Raw genomic sequence first — 26,247 nt, forward strand, 5'->3', positions numbered from 1 at the left:
GGGTGTTGGTGCTAAGTGTCCTGGAGCTGGAGATCCGCCGACTGGTGGCGAAAGGAGGGCGAGGGGCAGTTTGGACAGTTGCTACTACATCACTCAAGAATTGGGACACGAAAAAGTGGGGGAGGGGGAGGGGAACTCTTTGTTTGCAGTTGGAATGCGCGGAGGGGCACGGTGGAATGTCGCGGTTCAGAAAGGGGCGACGCGAGGCATGTTCTGCGCAAACACCGTGACTTTGTTCCTAGTGTGGGGACTGTGGGAGAGATGAGAAGGGACTGATACAGAAGTAGTGAGACAGGGAGAGAGAAGAAAGGTAGATACATAAAGAGGTTCAGAGACGCATAAGAGCCCAGAAAGGCGAGGAAGCCCTTATAGAGAGGTGGTGTAAGACAGGTATGGAAAGAAAGGAGAGCCGGACCAAATGGGATCGTGGGTGGTGCGGAGACGGAAGGCTGAACAGACCAAGAGAAAGACAAATTTGTTCAGGTCCAGAGAGAATGAGAGACGAACAGATAAGCTGCAATAAAAAGACAACTTTCTGAACCCAAAACTCTGTAACGGGAGGGAGGGAGCTTTCGTGTGTATGTAAAAGGAGAGAGGAAGAGGCTTGGGACTAATCTCTACCTTCAGGGTAGGACAGATAGAGGGATAGATAGACACCCCCTGGTGTTGGGAAATGAGATTTTTAGCAAATATTTCAGGTGACTGGGGATAGAAGGCCCGGTTTTAGAGCTAGCGAACGCCTCGCCCTTGGTTGGCCCACAGTAGTTGGTGATAAAGAATAAGTACTAACTTAAAAGGGAGAAAAAGAAAATGTCATTTAGAGGAGATAGCAAGTGAAAATGATCAAGGTGGAAAAGGAAAAGAGGCTGATCTTGGCCATACTAGGAGGATCAAGAATAAGGAAAAGAGGAAGCCATGGCTGAAGCTAAACATGCCTAATTAAGTATCAGCCAACTGATTTTGCCCAGACTAGCACATGGCGAGGGAGAGGGGAATGGAGAAAGAAATGACTCCTTCGTATTTAGATAGTAAATTCGTATGAAAATTATATGCAAACAAATCATGCATATTATTTTCATCTCAACATTTTGAACACCTTTTATAATTTTAGTGTAGCCTTAGGGAATGGGGGAGGAAAGAAGGTTAATATCTTTGGGGAAATTAATTTGGCACAAACTATTTGGCTTCTCTGTCCTAGCTGCATTGTCTCCCTGACCTCATCTCTCCTGAGAATCAGCCTCTCTGTTTCCCAGGTCAGGCCTACAGCTTTTCTCTGATCCAGAGGAGAGTTTACTCTCAGACTGGAAGCAGGGAGGACTGAAAGCATTAGTAACCAAGGGGGGCTATCAGGTTGCATCCAGAGCCTGCTGTGAGCTGTCTTCAGAATCAACCGTAACGTTCTCCCTCCTTTCCTGTTTCCACATGGGGAAGGAGAACCTGGATTCTTCCTTCCAATTACTTACATCCTCTAACATTTGGGAACTTTGCTCCTTTGGGGTTAAAATGGGAGAGTAAATCTTATGAAAAGTTGAGATGCCGTTAAAGGAGGCCCATCCAGGAGTTGGTAGTGGCAGCAGTGGGCACAGTTGGGACCAACAACCTGTGTTTTCAGGGGGATAACAGGAAGGAGATGCAAGTGAAGGGGGTGTGATGTGCTGACAGCGCATGCTCCAGTAGGGCTCACGACCTCTGGGTAGCCACTCCATAGTCTGAACTGGAGCTGGGAGCTCCACAGGCCCTATTCTCCATTCCCAGGACCTTAATTAGCCTCTATATACAGGTGACTCCCAAATCCATATTTCTAGTCCAGACATTCTTGGACTTAAAAACTCAGCTGACGAATAGCATCTCCACTTGGTTGTCTCAAAGGCACACAACACCCTGACCTCACCTTCCCTGCCTCCCAAAACTGGCTCCTCCAGCATTTCCTGAGTAAACGGCATCATTAACCACTTAGCTACTTAAGCCAGAAACCTGAACATCAACCCTATGTCCTCCTCCCTTAACCTCAAATCCAAGCAAGTCCTATCAGCAAGTCCTATCAATTCTGCTTCCAAAATATCTTAAAAATCTGTCCTTCCCTCACCATCACCACTATATATATATATATATATATATATATATATATGTATCAGGTCATCATCTTTTCTCTCCTGGACCACTGCAAAAGTCTCCCTGCCAAGGCTTTCTCCCTCCCATTCATCTTGAAACCTGAGGTCAAATGATTCTTCAAAAGCACAAAACTGATCATCTTATTTCCCTGTTTAAAACCTGTCAGCGATTTCTCACTGTCCTTTAACTAAGTCTATATTCTTTAAGGTATTTTACAGAGTCTATCTCTCCAGCCTCTTCTCTCAGCAACATCCCCTCCCCAAATGGTTCTGCAGTAGAACTGTACCTTGTCTGTGCTCTCTCTTGCCTCTGGACTTTTGTACTTGCTATTCTCTAGGTTTGGAACACTCTCTTGGCTTCCCCTTCCCTCCTGGTTAAGTTCTCCCCATCTTTCAAGCATCAATTTAAACACTCTCCGAGAAGCCATTCCAGACCGCCAGAGCAAGTTAGTTACCCCTGTGGTACATAGCCATGGTAGCTACATTCCCCCATCATCACACTTATCACAATTCATTTCATTGCTTACTTAAATGCCTGGCTTCCTGACTAGACAATAAAACTTCTGATCAGTATCTAACCTGTTCAACAGTTTATCCATAGCACCTAGCACAGCACCTGACACCTAGTAAGCAATCAATATTTGTTGTATGATTGACAGAGTGAAGAGAAAGCCATATTTACTTCTCAATCCATCCAAAAAGGCACAAATTTTGTGTGTGTATATATATTCTGCATGTGTGCTTGTGTGCACACACACACGTACACACACACACTCACCTTCCTCAAAATACAGCTTGGCTGACAGGACTAAGAAATAGCTACCAAGCTACGTATACTGCTTGGTCACACGGTGGGAAAGCAGCTGCTGGTGAGACAGGGGAACTCTTTAAGCCTTAATTTCCTCATGTGTACAGTGGGAATAATAAAATCTTCCTTATATAATTCAATAAACAATAGCTATTACATCTAGATCCCCAATTCCCAAATACGGATAGAGCCTGTGTTCTGCTCAGAAGAAGGAAGCCCATGACTGAAACTGTCCACCAGGTGGCAGTATTACCCTGGCCTGGTCCTGTGCTGCTTCCACTACAGAGCAAGACCAGCAGTCAGGGGAAGAAGTAGAAGGTACAACCAAGGGCCGCTTCCCTAGAGCTTTTAGTGAAACCAGAAGAAAAAACAACTCAGAGACCAGGGCATACGTCAAGAAGGCCTCCTGTTTCTTGGACCCATCCTCCTTTTCTCAGCCCAGGCTCCTCCGAGGCACTGTTATGCTTAGGAATAAGCATTTTCTGGCTTGTCGTTCACAGCGGGGGGAGGGGGGGAGTATTTCCCCCTTGGAGATGAGTCCTTTTATCCCACCAGAGCTGCCAGCTTCCACTTCTAGTGGAGACTGTGTTGAGAAGAGAGGCAGATTTGCTTTCTCAGACTGCAGAAGACATCTCGTTATTCTGGGAAGCCCTGTGGCCACCCATTTTGAGGACATGGGAAGAGGCGGATGCCAGAGTTATTCTTGGTTATAGATTTCACTCATCCTTTTCCACCTTGATTTCAATGAACGAGTTCAAGTCAGGACAGCAGGTTTTGTGGGGTTGGTCAAAAGATGGGGAGACAGGTCCATTCTCATCACCTCCCTCATCCTCCTCCTCTTGGAAATTAGGATTGTAAAGTTCTGGTGGAAGGAGCTGGGCCTCAGCAGAAGGTAAGCGGTCTGAGGGAGGTCCATACACACGGTTGGCTTTGGTGCCATGCTTAGAGTTGGCATCCAGGTGGTAGCAGAGCTGCGTGAGGCGCTGGGCCCGGAAACGGGGAGGCCGGGCTACCCAGACACCTGGCTCATTAAGGCTGTCCTCTTCATCTGACATCAGCTCCTCTGTCACATCCTTCCACAGGCGTTGGTCCTCAGGGCCAAAATGCCTCATGATGCTGGATCGGTTGGCAAAAAGCTAAGGGAGGAGCCCAGGACAGAGATTAGGAAAAGCAACAAACCATGCATTAGGTTTGGGGAAAGGCTTTGGGTGGAAGGGAGGCTGTGTAAAATCTGTGCCCGAGAGAACCAAGTTCTCAAGAGAACACAAGTCCTCAAGAGAACCCAAGTCAGATCTTAGAACTGGCTCCCTTTCTCCTCCATTCCTGGATCTCAACTCTTTTCTCAGATGCCACGTCCCCTGGCCCTTCCCACTGTGACTTATTTATTAGGGTTTAGAGTTTAGCATCTTGAAAGGAAAGACTAGAAACCTACCCGATATCTGCGACTTCGAAGTTTCTTCTCCTCTTTTTCTTTTAGGCCTTTAAAGGGGTTCAGGGAGTTGCGGTACTCACGCCTCTTAGTAAGGAAGTAGGCTACACAGGCTCCTGGTGGGGAGGGAGAAGGCAGGCAGCAAAAAGCAGGGTCCTCAGCCCTTTTTTTTGCCCTAATACTACTGGATGGGAGAAGGGTGAACCACTGTTTGGACGACGGGCTTTCTGGGTATATCCATCAGCATCTATTCATTCCTCTCTGGTTTAGCTCCCTCTGCCTCCCTCTGTCTCCAACAGGAACTCCTCCCACTATAAAAAGACAACTCCAGGGAGGGAGGGAGGGATACGCAAGAGGGAAGAGATGTGGGCACATATGTATATATATAACTGATTCACTTTGTTATACAGCAGAAACTAACACACCATTGTAAAGCAATTATACTCCAATAAAGACGTTAAAAAAAAAAAAGACAACTCCAATGCTTCTGTAACTCCCTTCCCCCACTCCCAGTTAAACCTACCGCCATTCTACTCGGCTGACAGCAGATTACAAGTACTTTTTCAGCAGAAGCTTTCTTTTTTTTTTTTTTTTTTTAGCAGAAGCTTTCTTAGTGCTACAGACAAATAACAGAAGAGCAAGGAAAGTAGAAAACCCAGGACATAATATTTAGGGACAAAAGAGCAGGGCTGGATTCTGACCTCCTTTTTATAACACCCTAGATTCAGGCTCTGTGTGTAAATGTCATGCATGATGGTGTTCTGGCCCTTTCCTTCTCCCATTTTCATTTCAGACTGAGTAGGGGAATAAAAAGGCAATTAGAGACAATCCTGTGTGTATTGCAGGTGAAAAGAAAAACCAAAACCAAGTTTTTAAAGTCCTCTATTTTCAAAACCACCTAAATCATCTCCATATGCCTCTTCTCCTCTGGCCAGGAACAGGGGATGAAGAAAGGATGGGATGGGAGTTAACTTAGTTTTTCTCACCTTTCAGCTCCTTGTCAGTGTAGTTGTGGGGACTGGTTACCAGCTCCTGCTTGAGCTTTTCCAGAAGGAACTTCACTACTGAAATATTCCAAGAGGACTTGATGCTGCCACAAGAGAAGAGAGTGAATAAGGCAGTCAGTATTTTATTTTATTTATTTATTTTTTGGCTGCACCACGTGGCTTGTGGGATCTTAGTTCTCCGACCAGCGATGGAACCCGTGCCCCCCCGTAGTGGGAGGGTGGAGTTTTTTGTGTTTTTTTTTTTTTTTGGCGGTACACGGGTATCTCACTGTTGTGGCCTCTCCCGTTGCGGAGCACAGGGTCCGGACGCGCAGGCTCAGCGGCCATGGCTCACGGGCCCAGCCGCTCCGCGGCACATGGGATCCTCCCGGACCGGGGCACGAACCCGTGTCCCCTGCATTGGCAGGCGGACTCTCAACCACTGCGCCACCAGGGAAGCCCAGGGAGAGTGGAGTTTTAACCACTGGATCGCCAGGGAAGTCCCTCGTCAGCATTTTAAAAGCTAGACAGAGATTCCCAGCACTAATCAACTTTGTGGTAAAGTCCTCCATGGCCTAAGACAGTATACAAGGGGCAGTGGTGAGATGGAAGCCTTAGCCTCACTGTTATACTGAAGCAGCCCCCTCTATTTCCCTCTCCTTGGCAAAGTTCCTTATGATCTTTTCCCTCAAGAGGATCGTACCTTTCAGACCCATTGAATCTCTTGTCATTGGTGATGTGGTTATGCACATTGTGCACCAATTTCTAGGGGAAACAAACAAACACAGAATCAAGCCAGGAGCAAATATGATGAAACCTCCTCTGGTCCCTAGGCACTGTCCCTATGGGGTTCTCTGCCTGAATCCTGCCCATAGTCTAGGTACCATTTCTGTTGATGCCCTTTCTTAGACAGAGAGCCAATCCAAGTTAGTATTTCTAATGAACCCTCCCTTTCTTTCCTTTTCATTTAATTTGTGTGGAGTCTCCAGGATTACCCCCTGGTCTTCCTTCTGCTCCCAGGGAATATGATCACTACAGTAGAGAGTTTCAAACACTTCCACAAACACACTCCTAACAGCAAGGAGAGAGCAAATATACACCAGGGCTACTGCAAGTGGACATTTCTTTTTTTTTAAATTTTAATGTTATTTATTTATTTTTGGCTGTGTTGGGTCTCCATTGCTGCATGTGAGCTTTCTCTAGTTGCAGTGAGCGGGGGCTACTCTTTGTTGTGGTGCGCGGGCTTCTCATTGCGGTGGTTTCTCTTGTTGAGGAACACGGGCTCTAGGCGTGCGGGCTTCAGTAGTTGTGGCACGCGGGCTGCAGAGCACAGGCTCAGCAGTTGTGGCGCACAGGCTTAGGTGCTCTGCAGCATGTGGGATCTTCCCGGACCAGGGATCGAACCCACGTCCCCTGCATTGGCAGGCGGATTCTTAACCACTGCGCCACCAGGGAAGTCACTACCTTTGCTTATACACCTTTAATGATGGGTTCTCACTAGTTTTTGACTCAGCTACTATTGAACATCTCTAATTGTTAAAAAATTTTGCCTCAGGGGCTTCCCTGGTGGCACAGTGGTTAAGAATCCGCCTGCCAATGCAGGGGACACAGGTTGGAGCTCTGGTCCAGGAAGATCCCACATACCACGGAGCAACTAAGCCCAAGCGCCACAACTACTAAGCCTGTGCTCTAGAGCCTGCGAGCCACAACTACTGAGCCCACGTGCCACAACTACTGAAGCCCGCGTGCCTAGAGCCCGTGCTCCGCCACAAGAGAAGCCACCGCAATGAGAAGACCATGCACCGCAATGAAGAGTAGCCCAAGCTCGTCTCAACTAGAGAAAGCCTGCGCGCAGCAACAAAGACCCAGTGCAGCCAAAAATAAATTAATTAATTAAAAAAAATTTGCCTTAGATGCTCCAAAATCTGACCCCAGTTTTGCCCTAACAGCACCTGAAGTATTTGAAGACAGCTTCCATGTACTCACCAAGTCTTTTCTTATCCCATCTAAACACCAAGTCCTTCAACCATTCCTCATGACATAGTTGCCAGAGAGACTCCTCATGAAACTATAAGCCTCTCTGGTTTGCCAGTGTCCCTCTTGCAACATGGCACCTGGAACTGAATCTAACTCATCTGTTGAGGTCTGGCCAAAGGGAGCATTACTTCCCCGACTAGAACTCTATACTTCTAGGAATGAAACCCAAGATGCTGTACCTCTCTTAGCAAGCCCATCCCTACTCTCAGTGTCACAGGGTTCATTCGTAGTGAGCTTGTAGTCCATTTTCCACATGGATTACTATCTCCACCATTCTGCAACTGTTTTTTTTTTTAACTTTAATGTAGGATTTTACATTTCTTCCTATTAAATTTAGTTTTGTTGTTTCTGATTATATTTTCATTCCAAGGTCCTTCAGTCAATGGAAATTACCCAGTCCCAAACTGATGGGATGCTGATCTCAGGATTTCAGCTTCACATTAAAAAATGCCCAATTTACGCTCCTAGCCCTATGGCTGACAGACCATATCAACTTAGGAAATTACTGTTAACTCTTTATGGTTAGGGTCTCCACTCTATAAAAAAGATTGTTGTACTAGCTTCATATTTGATATAGTTATTTTACCTCTTAGAAGTCCAAACTTGAAAAATCACAAAAGATGGGTAAATGCTTCAGAAAGAATTTGAAAGAGTTGCAGAAAAAAAGAAAAGAAAAAAAAGTAGGGTGGGGGAGTTGCATAGCTTCCAATTCAAGTGGCTTGGAAGAGATCAGCTGATAAACATCCAACCAAGCTTGAAGTGGAAAGGGAAAATACTCTAGACAATAATAAGCATTAAGACTGTAAAGGTTGCTGGCTCACCTACCTCCTGAGTGAGCTAAAAATGAATAATTTCCCCAATGGGTGGCTGGGATCTGCAGCAGTCCAAGGAATTAAGATTCCGATTTGGTCCTTTTGCATCTCTAGCAGCAACCCACAGCAGCTTCATCAGATTGGAGAGATGCCTCTCTCATTCCTTCCCAGAGCTAAAGGTTGGAACAGTGAAGATCTGCAACTATCCCTCTCCCTCTAAACCCACAGACTAATACAAGAACATTTTATATCTTTCTCTGTGACAGGCAGCAAGACTCCCTGACTGGTCCTCTCGCGCCTCTTCAAGCACTATAACACAGAGCAGGATGACTGAGAATGCTGTCCTCCCAGAAGGTCCCATGCTGAGCTCTCCAAAGGGCAGGAAGAAGCCAGGCCTCATCACTAGACCTCTCGCTGGAGTTAGTAGGCACTAGAGGAATGGAACTGATCAAAAGTCCTGATTTTATGCAAATTTTAATTATCACACATTTATTCACAATTTAAGCACTATGAATTTTTGGGAAATCCCTTGAAATGTACTTCTAGGTATAAGCCTCCATTTCTATCACTGGCAACAACAGTGTCCTCTTGGGCCAGAAATCCATGACAGAGAAACTAAACCTAGTCCCTGTTCTTTTTTTTTTTCTTTTAATATTATTTATTTGGCTGCACCTGGTCTTAGCTGCAGCACACGGGATCTTCGTGTGGCATGCGGGATCTTTAGTTATGGCATGCAGGATCTTTTTTTTTTTTTTTTTTTTTTAGTTGTGGCATGCAAACACTTAGTTGCAGCATGTGGGATCTAGTTCCCTGACCAGGGATCGAACCCAGGCCCCTTGCTTTGGGAGCATGAAGTCTTAGCCACTGGACCACCAGGGAAGTCCCCCTATTCCCTGTTCTTGATAAGTGACATGTCACTGAACATAACCAAAATTAGAAATGAAGGTTAGAAACCAGTTGATACTGATTATGAATGGTGTCTTCTGGAAGAGAGAGAGAAAAAAAAAAAAAAAAGAATCTGTCAATGTAAAAACATCAAATGAAAAGGCAGAGTAAAGTAGGATCTCTTAGAAAAAGAAAGAAGTAATATGAATAAAGGAGGTATAAATGGTAGTCAGCTGTTTTCAACCTTTACTAAGACTGTAACAAGGAGAAATGAGTTCTATACTAAGATGAGATTTTGCTGGTTGTCACTGGTGACCTCCACTCCTAACCAGAGCCCTCAAGTTACCTCATCAGGCATTATCCAGAGAGTGGAGACCCATTACCGTCAATGGGAACACGATACGGCTAAAGAACATCCCCACAGTTATCAGAAAGATGTTCTGGGCGACAGAGCGGATCCAAAGGTCTGCGGTCACCCTAAAACAGGGTTTCTCAACCTCGGCACTATTGACATTTTAGGCTGGATAATGGGGGTGTTGGGGGAGACATCCTGTACACTGTAGGATGTTTAGTGACGCTCCTGGGGCTCCGAGCCACTGCAAGGTTTCAGGCAGAACTGGATCATATCAGTACCTTCCCTGCCAAGTGCTCTGGGAATCAGTAGAATCTCCAAACCTTTTATACCTGAACTGAGTGGCCCTCTGCATCTTTGGGGTATGGGACCACCTCAGGACACCTTGGCCTTTCTGCCCATGGGGACCCTTGCTACTTACCCTGAACACTGGTAATTTGCAGGCAGTTTCCAGTGCTGCTCTGCTGCCGTCAATCTGCTTAACCCCTTAAGGATCTTCCCATCAGGATTATGAGATCACCAGGAGATATGATGTAATTATATAATTATATATATGATATAATCCCCTTATCTTTAAATGGAAGATATCAATCTATCTGGGAAAACCTAAAGAAGTTCCACTGAGAGCAGCGGGGCTGCCTGTCCCTGGGCTAGGGAAGAGGCTGTCTCCTTCTTGCCCCTCCCACTCCAGCAGGCTTCAGGATACCATTCATTCGATATGGGACGTTTAAAATCAACCCACATTTCCCTCTTCACTTATCTCTCCAGACTGAAGAAAAACGGAGAAAGCGAGCTCACTTACAGAGAGGACCAGATCCCGCTTGCGCCTGGAGTTCTTCTGCCCACTCCCTCTGGTCCTGCATGGGGAAGCAGTAAATCCTAGAGAGTGTCTCAGCTCCCCAGTTCCCCCAGGGCCTGATTCTTCCAAGGAACCTTCCAGGGCAGCAGCAGCACTGAGCATGTCCTCGGGGTGGGGCGGGGGCAGCTTGGTTCCGTTTTCCGGCCCTGTCTCTGAGGTTGTCCGCTGGATCGCCGGTTGTGTGGCTGGTGAAAGCTGCTTGGCATAAGCAGGGGCCAGCACCCGCTGCACTGCACCCTCAGAGGCCACATAATCATCCACCAGCTAAGAACATAAAAAAGAATAGCCTATTAGCCAGCCAGGCTTACGGGAACCTGATCAACCATCATTCATTGGCCAAGTATAATGAACAAGGAGTGTGGGCAAATATTTCTGTGGGTACAGGGCCTCTCATGTTGGGTCATTACCACAGGACTGATTATACAGAGAAGGCATGTTTCTGACGCTTTGTGAGTAGTCATTTATGCTTTGTGCTTGAGTATAGGAAATGTAGCTAGGTAAGTGTTTTGCCTGAAAGGAGTTGAGGGAGGAAGTGATGACAAGAAAGGAAAACAAAGCAAGAGAAGGAGCAAGAGAATAAAATAACAATAAAAAGGAGAGATATGGGAGCAAAGGAGGGAGATATAAAGTTGGAAATCTCTAGAGAGGCTAGCACTGCCTCCCCGACCCCGCCCTTTTCCCTTTGCGGGGCCAGTGTGTGCCCTCACCTTGATCCTGCTCTGGCCACATCCGACTGTCACTGCCCTGACACCTGCTTGCCTGCCTGTGCCCTCACTCAAGGACATAGAGGGTAGGGGAAGGAAGGAGGGAGGAAGGGGGAGAGGGAGAGGGAGAGGGAGAGGGAGAGGGAGAGGGAGAGGGAGAGAGAGAGAGAGAGAGAGAGAGAGGAAAGAAGAAAGGAGGAGGATTTTTGCAGCCCAGAAAACAAAACAGTGAAAGTGGGGGGAAAAAAACACAGAAAGAAGTGGGGGAGGAGGCTGAGATTTATAGACCTGTGAGCTGCTTTCTGTGCTGTGAAATCTAATTCCATCCTGTTGGCTTGGAAGCCTTCCCTGCCAGAAAGAACCACAGCTCAGGGCTCTGCCTGGCCAGGTACCTCCTAGCCTCCTCCCACCTTCCCAGCTCCTCCTCCAACAGTCCAAAACCAAGGATAGTCCCTGGCGGGGCACAGACTGGGGCGAGCCGAGGGGCCATCACCCGCACGTGGCTAGGCCTCGGGGGAGCAGTGACCAGTTGCAGTGTGACACAACTGGTCACATTCCTCAGATCCAGCAGATGGGCTGGGAGTCTCATCCCTCCCATCAACCCTGTGTGTTCTGCTGCTCTACACTTTCCTGGGTGTCTGGGCCTCGTCGTGGCGGGGAGGAGGAAAAGAGACAGGGCAGAGGGAGGACGCTCTGGAGGAGAGGGTGGAGGAGAGCTGACAGACCTCCCACTGTCTCTCAAGTGGCAACACATCTGTTAGTTTCCCATCTCTGAGATCTCTACAGTTGCTCCATCTCCTTTCCATACTTCCATGTGTGAAACTACTTCTGCAGTTTTTACTCTCCTCAGCCAGGATTTCCTGCTCATATGGCCCTGAGCAGTAAAGAAGCTGAAATAGCACATGTACTTCTTTGTCTTTTCCTGCTCACAAAATAGGCCTGCTCGCTTCCCTCTTTCTCCCTACATGTTATCATCCTCTTACTGTGAACTCTCAACTCTCATTTCTGTTCCTTATTTTTATTTCCTGTCCTCTACCTCCCTCCCACCTTACCTCATTTTCTCTCTCTTGCATCAATTCTCCTTCCATTTAGGTTCACCTTTCTCCTCTGCTCTTGTTTTCCACTTTTTCTCCTTCCCTTCATTTCCGCCTGCCTCTTTCCCTCCCTACACCTGTCGGCTATTATCTTTGTCCTCTCCCTCCCACTTTCCCTTCTCTCTCTCCCCCCGCCTCTGCCTCTCTCTCCTCACATCCCCATCTCCCTCATAGTCCTGAATTCCTCTTGGCAAGCAGAGGGCCCGTGATCAAATATGAATGAGCCGTCTGTGCTCGGCAGGCATCCTTGCCAGGAGAGGCAGAACCCACGGAGCAGCCAAGGCAGCTGTGGAGAAGGTGCCGTGCAGAGCAACAGAGAGGGAGCGCAGTACCACTGCCCCGACACCACTCACGCCAGAAAATGACCTTCTGCCGGAGAGGCCACGGTACCAAAAAAAAAAAAAACCCAAAAAACCAAAAAACCCAGGAGGGCTGACTCTCCCTGCCGGCAAAGGAAACTGGGTACCGTGCTGTTCTGTCACAGATGTAACCGAGAGAAAGGCTGAAGGATGCAGAGAAGAGAAGAGAAAGAGGCCGGGAAGAGCACAGAAGCACAGCCCCGCTAGTGTCCTGCGTTGCGTACTCACGGGGTTGAGCATCGGAGGCCCCTCGCCTGCAGCCAGGGCGCATACCGGGAGCCGTAGGTCTCTCTGAGCGGCCGGGAAGCCCAAGGGCCCAGGCCCCCCAGCTGAGGCCGCTCCCAGCTGCCGCAGCTCCTCGATCACCACCTGCACGCCGCTGCCCACACTGTCACACTCCTCTTCCACGGCCGGCAAGGCCCTGTCTGCCTCTCCGGGGCTCTCCTTGAGGGGCCCAGGCTCCTCGGGCGGGGAGCCGTGCACCCGGCTCTCGCCGTCTTCATCGGGGACGGGCACCTTCCCTTGCCTCAGCTCACCCACTTCCTCCTGGAGACGTTTTAACAATTCGTTGTTGGCCCTGGCGAGACCCAGCGCAGCCTCAGCCAGACCCACGGCCTTATCCACCCGCTGGTAGATAATATGCAGGAGCTGCTCTGAACTCTGGACGGCCAGGCCGTGTCCGGTGACCGTGATCGGGGTGCTGGGAGGAGGGTTCCCGCCATGACAGCTTGTGCTGCCCCCGCTAGTCTCGCTCTTACAGGCACAGCAGCAGCATCTGGCCTCGCCGCCACTGGGAGGGGAGAAGAGAATGGTGGCGCTGAAGGACATGGTGGCAGAGGCAGGAAGGCCCGTGCTCACGCTGCTGGACTGCTGCAAAAGTGTCCCCAGTCGACCGGACCGCACGAAACTCTGGCTTCTTTGGATTCGCTCTCCTTTTTCATGGAGGTTGGTCGGAGCAGCCTGGGCCCCCGGGGGCTGGGTTCTGTGAAGGAGGAGTGGGCTAGCCCTGAAGGCGCACACCGTCTATGGCTGCCTCTCCTTGGGCTGTGGAGCAGAGGGCCTTCTTCTCTGTGCAGATCCCGTGCTGCCCTAGCTCAACACACTGGGGGTCACACTCACCCCTTCCCAAAAGGGTGGGCCTACAAAGGCCTTCGGGAGGAACACAGTTTCAGAGGGTGGAAGGCATGGAATTCCCCACCACTCCAAGCTAAGGAACAGAGATGGGACTCAAAAGGACCCACCGGCATCTGGAAAGATCAGAAAATTAAGGAAGAAAATGTAGATCTGTCTTCTCCGTCTCTCTATCTTGGCTGTAAAAACAGTATTGCATTTTATTGCTTTGACATCATTCCTTAAGGAGTTCAGAACACTTCATGTAGGTTAATCTCATCCACACAACAGCTCTAGGAAACACATGTTAACCCAGGGCCAGAGAAGAGACATGCAGAGAACTTATATATCTTTTTCAAGGTCAGGGGAAGACAGCAGAATCCAGTTATGGCTACTTTCAGTTTAGTGTGTGTGTGTGTTTAAACTGATACCACTTTTTGCTGACATAAAAAATCATGATTCTACCATCTCTATAATTTGCATACAGATGCATTCAGAGTAAGACTCCTAAACAAGGAAAAGGCCAATCAATGCAGCCCCCAACATGTTGCCAACTTCACACTATTATATCATTAATGTTTTGGGGGTGGGCAGGGAAATGAAAGGAAAAGCTGGATAAGAGAGTTGAGCTGCAGTAACCAGGGCTGTGCACAGCCCCCTACTCTCACACTTTGTACACCTGGGCCTACAGCCTCTGCAATAGAAACTAGCTGTTCTGAATCCTCCAGCTGGAAGCCCAGAGAAACCAACTGGGGAGCCTCAACTCCACTTCTCATGCTGCGTAAGGGAGAGGCAGAGCTGAATGGGATTGTCTAAGTAGCTACATGCCGCCACTCTACCCACACAACCAGCTCCCAAAAGGAGAGACCAGAATGTCAATGATAAGCCAAACTGCCTCTCTTTTGAATCACTGTAGTTAAGCAACTAAACTACTTCAGGAGGAAAAAAAAAGTGTGGGAGGGTTGGTTTGTACCACTGAGAACACTCCAAGGAACTTCATATTGTCATTTTCTAAATGACACTTGATTACAGAAAAAAGAATCTTTCTGCCTGAAGCTCCCTAAGTGACAAAATCTTAAGTATGTTTACAATTTCCTCAAGAGATACATTTCTATCTTACCCTGCAAATTATATCATAACATCACAATTAAAAGGAGAGGAGAGAGAGGAAAAAAAAAAAATGGAGAGGAGAAGGTTAGGAGAATTTTCCACATTCTTTGGTTTGTTTGTTTGTTTTGAGTCAGCAATCTCATTTCGGAAACAGGCAAAATCAATGCCTCTGAGGTACTAAAATGTAAATCTGACAATGCATTTTAATTACATTTGGTTTTTAAAGAATAGTCTTTAATTTGCTTTTTCTACCCTTTATATCGAAGAAATGCTTTTCTGTGCTAGATTTTCACATCTTGTAAGAACTTAAATCCATTTACTGCTTCTCTATCATTAGAGTCACTGGAAGGCATAGTTAAACCTAAAAAACTAAAGGTTAGGACTTCCCTGGTGGCGCAGTCGTTAAGAATCTGCCTGCCAATGCAGGGGACATGGTCCAGGAAGATTCGAGCCCTGGTCCAGGAAGATTCCACATGGCGTGGAGCAACTAAGCCTGTGCGCCACAACTACTGAGCCTGCGTGCCACAACTACTGAAGCCTGCGTGCCTAGAGCCCGTGCTCTGCAACAAGAGAAGCTATCACAGTGAGAAGCCCATGCACTGCAACAAAGAGTAGCCCCCGCTCTCCACAACTAGAGAAAAGCCTACTCGCAGCAACGAAGACCCAACGCCCCCAAAAATAAATAAAACAAACAAACAAAAACAACAACAACAAAAAATAAAGGTTAAAGTCAAATTAAAACGAAAGGTTAAAGGAAAGCACTAAGTGATTCCCAGGTCAATTTGTGGATGAATCATTAATATATCCTTTTCTTTCCTAAATAAGGTCCTACATGCTCCAGCGGGGTTTTTAACTTTTTTAAAACCAACATCATGCAGAGTTTAATCTGAAACATGGATGTTGTGAGAAAAAGAAAATTATGTAAACAGTAATATACCACTTGGGTTCAGGATTTGTACAACAAGAAATTAAGACCTGTCACTTATATAATACTGTACATCAACTATACTTCAGTTAAAAAAAACTGTTTTTAATAAATAAATAAATAATGTATAAAATAAACTACAAGGATATACTGTACAACACAGGGAATGTAGCCAATATTTTATAATAACTATAAATGGAGTACAACCTCTAAAAATTGTGTATCACTATATTGTACATTTGTAACATATAATTTACATTAACTATACTTCAATTTTTAAAAATTAAAAAAAAATAGAAATGAAGATGCATCATGTTGGGACTCCAGGTGGGTACACTTCCTGGGATCAAATTGACAACTGCAATACTCTTGCCCCAAAAACTCACTCTTTCTTGCAGGAGGCCTTTACCCCTGCCAGCGTTGTGCCTACCTTGAGCCCCTCCCTCCCCTTAAATGGTCTTTCTTAGGTAATCTTCCCAAAACAGCACTAAAATGGGCTGTGTGAACTTGGGCATATAATTCCCTTTTCTGAGCCCCAGTGTTCTCATCTCTGCCTACCGTGAGTGTTTTTGTGAAGACTGTATATAATATATATAAGGCATCTACAGAATACTGGCACACAGTCAGTGCTCCACACGTAACAGCTAGATTCCTGAAACCTTTTGTCTTCCCATCCTGGACATCCATCCTGATGTCCTAATCTTGAAAAAAAAAAAAAATACAATGGCTTGAAATAGAATTTGGGGAGTTTCCCCTCTAAATTTAATATCACATTTCTAAGAAAAAATGAATTCAAGTATACAAAGACGCATTTATCAGTACAAAACCTTCTGTGATGCAAATTAGAAAGGTATTGAGAAAACGGAGTATTTGTAATTTACTTACTATCACGACTTGGTTTAGACTAAGGATAATTTCAACTCTGCTAGTTTTTAATGCTAAATATATTTTCATATTTGTGTTGACATAAAATATCATGATACTATCTGCTCTATAATTTTGTCCCTCAATTTCTTTCTGCTTCTCGATTTTGTGTATTACCTAATTATGTCCATTTTAGAATGTCACGTTCAGGGCAACAAATAGGTGTTTTCTTGAACTAATATGTCTATAAAAACCTGGTACAGTGCAGTGTAGCATAATGGGCGTTCAAATAACTCTTTTGGGGTTCCTATGGATATTACTGCTGACTTAGTTTCCCAGGCTCCTGCTAGAGTCTCCCACATAAGCTCTAAGACACTGAAATAAAAGCATGAGGAAACTGGAGTTGGCAGGTGTTAAAGGAACATTTCACATTATGATATTTACTAACCAGACACCAATTCAAATGCTGGATAAATTATTAAAAACAAAACACTAATATAATTAGTTACATATATCCCCATTAGAGAAGATGAGCAAGTTAAAAACAACAACAAAAATGTGTTTCTAAAAATTCTCTATATGCAAGGCCATGCTAAAGGATGAGTCACCAAAATGGATTGCCACCTCCAAGTACTCAAGTGAAGGGAAGACAAAAGTCCCTACACACAAGGAGCTTACGGTGCATGTGAGAATAGAATGTCTAAAGAACAAGTCAAAATATACACATGTGCCTAAAAATATGGTACAGACTAAAAAAATCTTGAGGAGTTAGTTCAAAATAATAGAAAGATCAACAGAATGAAATCATGTGGAAGGGGGCTTATCGAAGAAAAACCTACAATTGAGCCTTGAGCAAGATATAGGATGAACTGGGAGGGTCGTAAGAAGACGTGATAAGTGAGAGGAAAAAAAACATAACAGAATTAAAAGGGTACCTGTGAGAGATCAGAGCAAAATGGCTTATATAAAAGGTACAGAAAGCTGACAGAGGACTTTGAAAATCGAGTTAAGGAAACTCTTAGAGCAGGGGTCCGCAAACCTTTCTCTGTAAAGATAGTAAATAACTTAGGCTTTGCAGGCCATGTGGTTTCTGTCGCAAGTATTCAACTCTGCCACTGTAGCACAAAGCAGCCATGGACAATACATAAACATGAGCATGGCTGTGTTACAATAAAACTTTATTTATGGACACAGAAATGTCACAAATTACACTTAATATTTACATTAAAAAATATAAAAGCCATTCTTATCTCATGGGCCACACAAAAACAGGTGGCAGGCCAGACCTAAGACTAGGGGCTATAGTTTGCTGACCCCTGTCTTAGATACCTAAAGTGGAACAGTTAGAGGTTAGGAGATTGTTTAATCCTGGAGAGAAGTGATGAGAATCAGCATTGTGGATATGAAGGTTCAATATCCTGGAGGAAGGACTGATCATATTTCTTAACTTAATAAATGTGGGGGATAGAGATTGGTTAAAGACAGCTTCAAGATTATAAACCCGAGGGTCAGAAGATGGTACCACTGACAGAATGATAGAAATGAGGAAGCTGAGAGGAGGCACCAGCATGTTTGAGAAGATGTGTATTTATACAACATGTTAAATTTCAAACTGATGGCAGCATCTTTAAATGGAATGTTCTGAAAGCAACTGGCTAGGTCTGAAAAACAAAAACAGGAGGAAGGTCAGAGCTGGAATGCAGATTTGGAAACTTTAGTAGGAGGTTATATTTGAACTTCAGAGAGTGAATTAGCTCTCCAAGGAGTAAATACAAAGTCCTTGGCAAAGGCCAAGGACAGCACTTCGAGCCAATCCTTGCAAGAGGCTTCATTGAAAGAGAAGAATGGTCAGTAAGGTGGGAGGAAAAGAGTGTTATGAAAGCCAAAGTAGAAAGAATATCAAGGGACTTCCCTGGTGGTGCAGTGGTTAAGAATCCGCCTGTCAGGGCTTCCCTGGTGGCGCAGTGGTTGAGAGTCCGCCTGCTGATGCAGGGGACAAGGGTTCGTGCCCCGTTCTGGGAAGATCCCACATGCCGCAGAGCGGCTGGGCCCGTGAGCCATGTCCGCTGAGCCTGCGCGTCCGGAGCCTGTGCTCCGCAACGGGAGAGGCCACAACAGTGAGAGGCCCGCGTACAGAAAAAAAAAAAAAAAAATTGCCCGCCAATGTAGGGAACACGGGTTCCAGCCCTGGTCTGGGAAGATCCCACATTGCCACAGAGCAACTAAGCCTGTGCACCACAACTACTGAGGCTGCACTCTAGAGCCCGTGAGCCACAACTACTGAGCCCACGTGCAGCAACTACTGAAGCCCGCGCACCTGGAGCCTGTGCTCAACAAGAGAAGCCACTGCAATGAGAAATGAGAAGCCTGCACACCACAACAAAGAGTAGCCCCCGCTCGCTGCAGCTAGAGAAAGCCCACTCACGGCAACGAAGACCCAACGCAGCCAAAAAAGAAAAAGTAAATTTATTAAAAAGAAGAAGAATATCAAGAAAGTGGATTCAATCAACTGTGACAAGTGCAGCAGAATGGTTAAAAGATGCAAATTAAGGAAATACATTTTATTTGTCTGTGATGGTCACTGGCAATGACCAGAGAGGTATTTTTTGTAGTGAAAGTAATACTATGCAGTAGACGAAAGAGAACGTGATGGAGAGAAAATGGAAGCAAGACATGAAGTCAAGTTTTCTAGAGTTTAGTTATGAAAGGAAGGAAATAGGAAGTCAGAGAGGGCACTAGAGCCTCAGTATGTTTAAAAAGCAGAAAGAAAAAGGCCAGTGAAAAAGGAAAGGATAAACATATTAGGAAAGGATTTAAGTTTTCTTCTAGCAAGGATTCGCCCATGAGAAGGAAGGAAGGCAAGCTCTTCCCTGAGACTGCAGAGAAGGAAAAGATGAACTCAGCAGCCAAGATTCATTGACATGGAGAGAGGAAGACAAAGATATATGCTATTGAGACACTCTTTTTACTTTACAGACATTTCTCAGTTTGAATAATTCAAACTGATAAAAGAACTTTATTATAGATAGTGCTTCATTCTTGCTTTTTTCCATCACTAGTTTAAGGTTCTAAAGCCCATTTAACCCTGCCAACATTATTAACATAGCTAAACTTTATTATGGTATCTTTATTTTACCTCTCAAAATGTATAACTGTTTAATAGCCCATGAAGCAATCCATGGAATGTCTGGCAAAGCAACAGTTAACTGGAGTAAATTATCCAGGCAGTGTCTATACCATTATTATTAAACTTTAATACTGTCAACTTTTGCAACTTCAGATTGCTGATTTATTCTAAAACCAAGAGTTTGCATTCTTGTTCAAGAAAGAAAAAACAGGAATAAACTAAGATTGACCACCACTGAATAACATACATGCCTTTTGCAAAATGCTATCAACTTTTAGAATTGAATGTTAAGAAAAAGATCTTCAATCCTATGATGAGCTGCCAACACAAAATGGCAGCAGCTGTCAAACTTAAGTTTACATAAAATCTGTGTGTTTGGGGTTCATTCTATATTGGTCTAATTTTAATACATGTGAAAGGAGCCTAGAAAATGTACTTTTCAAAAATTTTGTTTTTTTTTAAATAAGTATTTAGATAAAGAAGAAAGAAAACTCATCTTCTTTAGACAGACAGCTCAGGGTGAGACTGTCCATAATCTTAACTATCCCTTTCCTCCCAAGACATGTATTTTTGTTAGAACTAAATATATCATACCCTTGGCAGCTCCCTTGCTTGCTTCAACCCATTCTGAGTTTGAATTTTCTGCATGACTGAGTTCACCTCCAAACTATGAAAAATAAAAGTTTTCCCACTGTTTAATAGGTGTGTAGGGTATGGTATCACTCAGATGATATATGTTTTTATAATGGGCCCTTGACTCATTCAGGGTCATGCTAGCAATGGACTTCCTTAAATGTGATTACTGAAAGCATAGCAATTGATACCATAATCTTCATTTTAAGAAATAAAAAAGGAAAATGGCCACTTAAAGTTCCTGCTGTGCCGGTCAGCCCTTCTCCCCCACTTGAAGGTGCAAAATGGCTCACCGGATAGAAGGTCCTCTCAAAACCTGTTTCTATCAGACATGAGCTCCTTATCACACAAGAGCAGGTAAGTAAATACCATAAAACAGTATTTTTCTACATTTTTAAAGACTGACCCATCTAAGGATCTACAAAAAAACAAAATCTAAGACTTCGTTTCTAGGGGTAAAAAAGATGTAGACCCAGAGGGCAGAATGAGTTCCTAAGAAAAGGATCCCACGTAATCCGAAAATTCCAAGTATGTTTGTATAGTGTACGAGGGTTTTTAACCTGATATAGCACTGTCTTTTTTCTTTACATGTGCTAAAATGCAACTTGGTGAGATTAAAATTACCGGTTTAAGGTTTCCATATCCATGTGCCTGACGTAAATGACTCTTCCTGCATTTCTGGAGAAACTGAAAAATGAAAAACTAGCTCCTAAAGCTGTATCGTGTGCCCAGCGAGCCCTCGGTAAACGTTAGCTGATTAAATATTAGTCAAAGATGACAAAGTGGGCACGAGGGACAGCAGAACAATTCCCGAAGAGAACGTTTCAGCCACAGGCAGGGAGGACACAGCGGCGCAAGGGAGAATAGAGCTGAGCTCCGCCCTCGAGGCCGCGGGGAACAGGGCGACCCGCCACTGAGGCCCCCGCTACACTATGCCCTAGGTGTCCTGGGAAAGGGGTGTTCCTCAGAAGGCCCGCAGACAGCAGATTGGCCGAGGCGCGGCCGGGGATCTCGTTGGGTCACCGTGGGTAGACTACGTGGCCAAAAAAGCTCGGAGGGCTGGGGGGGGAGTATGGCGAGAGACTTCCCGGGGCGATCCCGCCTTGGCGGCCCTAAGGGTGTCCCACCGCGTGTGCCCCGCGCGCCGCGCCAGCTGACCGAGCGGCGCCAAGAAGGGCGCGCGGACGGCCGCGGACGACCGAGGCGCGGCTCGTGTACCCGGCCAGCGCGCGCACGCGGGGAGGCCCCGCCCTGCCAGTCTCCGGGCCCCCGGTGATTGGCGGTTGGACGATGAGGCGGAGCAGGGCTGGGGACGTTATTGGCCGCAATCCACAATCACTCAACAAGCCAGGGAGGGGAGGGGCCTCTTCAGGGAGGGACACGACTGCGAGGCTTTTTCAAAGCCGTCAGACGCCATCTTTAGCTTCCTTTTTTTTGTTTGTTTACTCGCTTTTGTTCTCTGCTGCTCACAAAGCTGCGTGTACACGATTATAGGTACAGTGGCTACAAGTCGGCCTCATACATTTGGTGGCGGAAGGCTTTTCGTTCCTGCCGGCCTCAGCTGCAGATCTTTCAGCAAGGTGGCAGCTGCCCTTACTTCAAAGAAGTTTTCATCTCGAGGGGCCCCGCGGATTCCCAAGCAAAACCAACCGAGTTTAGCTTTGCTTTGGTAGGAGGGCCAAGACAACGATATATTCGTGGGAGGAGTTTTGTTTCTTACAAAGAAATTCAAAGCAAGGACATTGCCTCTGAGCCTAAAATCCTACTAAAAATTAAATAGTCTAGGAGGACAGGGGCTTGGCCTGTGTATACTGCTCTAGAAGAACTCTCTTTTCCGAGAAGGTAGGAAGTATACGTGAAGACCTGCAGTAAGGCGAAAAAGATTAAGAGCAAAACTCCATTAAAAATTCCTAACACTGCTGCCATCACAAAGGTCACTAGACTGACTAGATTTCAAAGATACGCAGGCCTAAACTTGTGGAATGATCCACATTTGAGACTGATCTGACTTGTATTGTTAGGGAATAAAAATGCACTCAATACAGATAAACCCAGAGCCCACACGGGCCACTTTCATTATAGTGGATGTCAAGACCTGTACAAACAGTTTAATCGCCGTTGTTAGGTGTCTTAAATACTGCTTGAAACTGAGTGGGACGCGAGGTGGGGAATGGAAATGTATTATCACACAGAGGTTTTGTTGTCCTGAAATTTCAACTCTACAGTAGATCTTTTTTTATCTCCTGGTCGCTACTTCACTTGTGACATTCCAGTTTCTCCCTCATCACCCCATATACCTCCTATGCTTTCACTCCAATCTGCCAATAGAGATTTGAATATAAATATTTTCCGTATGACTCCTAATAGGAGACGATGGTTCTGTAACAGAAAAAAGTGAGAATACGTCTCCTGTAACCGGAGGTGCTGTTCTGAGCCTGTTGTTCTCTAATTCATACACTTCTCTCCGTGGCTCTTGGCATGGGGAGAAAGCTTTTCATTTTAAAAATGCAACATGATAACCAAAATGCATTTCTTATCCCTCCCATATATTATTTGCCTTTGCCTCCTCTTGGCACCTCCCCCATCACCACCACCATGAACAGTTTTTGAGAATTGGACTTGACTGGATTATTTTCCTGATATTTTGCCAGCTGTGAAGCTTTTCAAACAAATCCCAACCTATCAACGACCATTTTGTCAAAAAGCCAAGAGAGAACTTCCCTTCTGAACACACCAACCAAACCACACATAAAGGCCAAAATATACACAGCTGTACATTTAAGAACGTGAGACAATAAAAAGCAAAACCACTTAGGCAAAACAGTCACTAAAGGCGGCTTTAAACCACAGACTCAATACATTGCCTACCCTCATTTGCCACATGGACTGCATATTCCTTGGCAATTATTTAATTATTCACTAATCTGATACTTTAGAAGAAGAGCAGAAAATACAGTAAATGCACATGGAATGAAAATGCCTAAGTAATTCTATGCATAGGATTTCTTCTACGCTTTAATTTGCACATGAAATCCTGTCTGGATCACATTTGGGAACACAACAAAAAAATCCACATCCTAGGGGCTACTTTGCACACAAAAAACCAAAGGCAATCGCTTTTGAAAACAAAATCTGATACGGCACATATACACATACTGTACATATACACAAAGCACAAAACCCCAAGATAAATCTTTACGAAATTAATTGCTTAAAGAAACACACACACACAATGTTCTCATGAAAAATGTGTGTAAGACACACTGTAAAAAGGGCTTTGACCCTCCCCCCCCGCCCGGGAAATGAGTGTCACAATTATAAAATCCAAACATTTTTAACCTATTGGCCTTGGACAATTGCCACATTCAAGCCACTTGGTTTTGGTTCTGGGGGAGGGTGTGTAAAACGCACGCAAACAGCTTTGTGAGGGAGTCTCAAATCTCCGCTTCCTTCCACGTTGCCTGTGGCAGAAATTTACATTATCCCTTCATCCCGCTTAAAAAAAGAAACCTACACTTCCCAAGAGGATAAATTTTTAAAATTCCCCTGACCATAAAAATTTACCAGTTCTTAAAATGTGATAGCAAAAAGAAAAAAATCTCTATAAATTTGGCTGGAAACAGTTGTACACGGCCATCCTGCTTCTCAACTTCTTGGTATATTTAAAACCTTGACCAGGAAAAAGAAAGAGGAAGAGAGACAGAAAAAGAAATGGGGAAAAGCGCACATTCCCCTTAGCAACAGTTTCCTCACCCCAGCATTGCCACAGATCTCTATTTTTTTAAAAAAATTTGAAAACACACACAAGATTAAGGAGAAAAAAAATGGAAAAAGGATACCCGAAAGTCGTATGGCTCTTTGTATTCGTGTGTGTGCAAAAAGGAGGACTCGCGGAGCCAGAGCCGGCAAGCCCCGCCCCTCCCCGGACGCCCGCCCGGATTGGCCACTGGCGGTCGCTGGGCGCCCCGCCCGCGAGCACACGCGTAGCGCCCGAGGCGCGGGCCCAGGGGGCCCCCAAGGGCCGCCCGACCCCCGACCCTGGCCCACTTCCGCTCGGACCCTGGCGGCCCGGTTGGCACCTATACCCTTCCCCACCTCTCTCCCCTTCCTTTCACTTTCTCACCCTCCTCTCACCTTTTCCCATGTTTGTTCCTCAGTGAAACCAGGCCTTCGTTACCAGCATAAAAAACCGGTGAGCGAGCACCTTCTGACAATTTGCTAAAGTTGGTTAACTAGTCAGTAAAATTCTAGTTTGGGATTAAGCATCAAGCACTCGGTGCGTGGGCCGAGCTCATGATTTCCAGGTGGAATGTCTCTGGGTCACTTCTATTGCTTAACTCTCCCACCTTTAAATGAACATTCATGCAAGTGCGTGACATCCTTCAGGTGAAAGACAAAGTAGTCTTACACTTTGGGCGAGGATTTTTGCTCAGCCTTCGTCCCCAATTTTTTCTCTATTTGGCTAACACTACATTCTCAAGAACTTAAAATGGTCCCCCTTTGCCTCCTGCATGAAGACCTGCTTGCTTGTACCTGGATTTTAAACCACTCATAATCTGGCCCCAGGCCCCTGTTTGTACTTATTTCCCACTGCCCTCACTCCCGTATTATTCCTTTGCTCACGCGGTTTCATCTGCCTGGAGTAATGCCTGTCTCCTCTTCTCTGACTAGTCAGTTTTTAAACACTCTTCAGCTATTTCAGTCAACACAGACCACTTCCTTCTCTCAACTATCAGCATGAACTTCATGTTTACTCAGGTTAGCAGTGCTTAACTCTACCTTGATTGCTTCCCATATTTTAGTAATTTCACACTAGTAAATTGTTTGAGATCAGAGATCATATCTTAAACTTCTTTTTTTCCCCTTCAGGAACTATTTTTTAAATTTTTACTGCAGCAGCTGGCATAATTATAGACATTTAGTAAACACTGAAAAAAAAATCATGTATAATTGAGTGAATTTTTTTTCTAGCTAAACACACACAGATTTTGAAACTCAGATCCCACAACAAGAATTTGCCTTCTTCAGTAGCAGTTCATGAACACTTACTGTGCAGGGACTGCTGTGAATACTTTACATGTATTTACTTATTTAATCGCCACAGTAGTGGGGAGGTACTCATTATCCTCACGTTATAGATGAGACTAAGACAGAGAGAGGTATAATAATTTGACTAAGGTTATACAGCTAGTAAGAGGTAGACCTGGAACTTGAACCCAGAAAATTTAGCTCCATAGCGCAAGTTCTTAACCGTTATGCCTCACTGGCTCAAAGCACAGCTTTAAAAAATATCTGATTTCATCCTCACAACATTCCACAAGACAGCTGGCCTGAACGCTTACTAAAATATCAATGTAATGAAGTCACACACAAAGATGAGGGGACTGTTCTAAATTAAAGGACAACAGGGGACCTCCCTGGTGGTCCAGTGGGTAAGACTCTGCGCTCCCATCGCAGGGGGCCTGGGTTCGATCCCTGGTCGGGGAACTTGATCCCATGTGCATGCTGCAACTAAGGAGCCCGCCTGCCACAACTAAACATGCCACAACGAAGATCCTGTGTGTTGCAACTAAGACCCGGCACAGCCAAAATAAATAAATAAATATTTAAATAATAATAATAATAAAAATAAATTAAAGGACAATAAAGAGACATAAGAACTAAGGGCAAAATATGATCCTTGATTGAATTGGGATTAGGAAAAAAATTATAATGGACATTATCAGGATAATTGGGGAAAATCGAATGTGATAAATGAAATATATGAAACTAGATAATGTGATTGTATCAGTATTAAACAGGCAGGTTATTGGCATCCCAATTTTACAGGAAACAGGATCAGAGAGAGGTTACTACAAGGTCTCATTGCCCCAAGCCGGCTGTCTTATTCAGCCCCCCAGTACTGAAATGTCTCCTCCATTCACTTGTTGGTTCTCAAAGTCTAGGATGTTCTTGGTAGGATCTGCTTCTCAGCAGAAAGGCCTGTTGCCTCCAAGTGTTTTTTTCACCCTAGCAGCACCCTGGCTTATATGACAACCCAGG

The 26,247-nt window shown here is 45.3% G+C and overlaps 1 protein-coding gene across 1 annotated transcript; it reads right to left on the reverse strand.

Annotated features, from left to right (window-relative positions):
* Window positions 1–946: 946 nt before the first annotated feature.
* On the reverse strand, window positions 947–25,012 carry C2H14orf93 (chromosome 2 C14orf93 homolog). Its single transcript, XM_030763450.2, has 7 exons — window positions 24,045–25,012; window positions 12,665–13,683; window positions 10,223–10,543; window positions 6,038–6,099; window positions 5,335–5,438; window positions 4,352–4,464; window positions 947–4,055 (listed from the first exon to the last, which is right to left on the reverse strand). Exons 2-7 carry the CDS (start codon window positions 13,262–13,264, stop codon window positions 3,636–3,638), a joined length of 1,620 nt encoding a protein of 539 aa, XP_030619310.2. The 5' UTR covers window positions 13,265–13,683; window positions 24,045–25,012; the 3' UTR covers window positions 947–3,635.
* Between the last annotated feature and the right edge of the window lie 1,235 nt (window positions 25,013–26,247).

Source organism: Delphinapterus leucas, chromosome 2 (genome assembly GCF_059928025.1).
Source record: "Delphinapterus leucas isolate spDelLeu-1000000601 "Yukka" chromosome 2, BTC_Dleu_Yukka2, whole genome shotgun sequence".
NCBI lineage: Eukaryota > Metazoa > Chordata > Mammalia > Artiodactyla > Monodontidae > Delphinapterus > Delphinapterus leucas.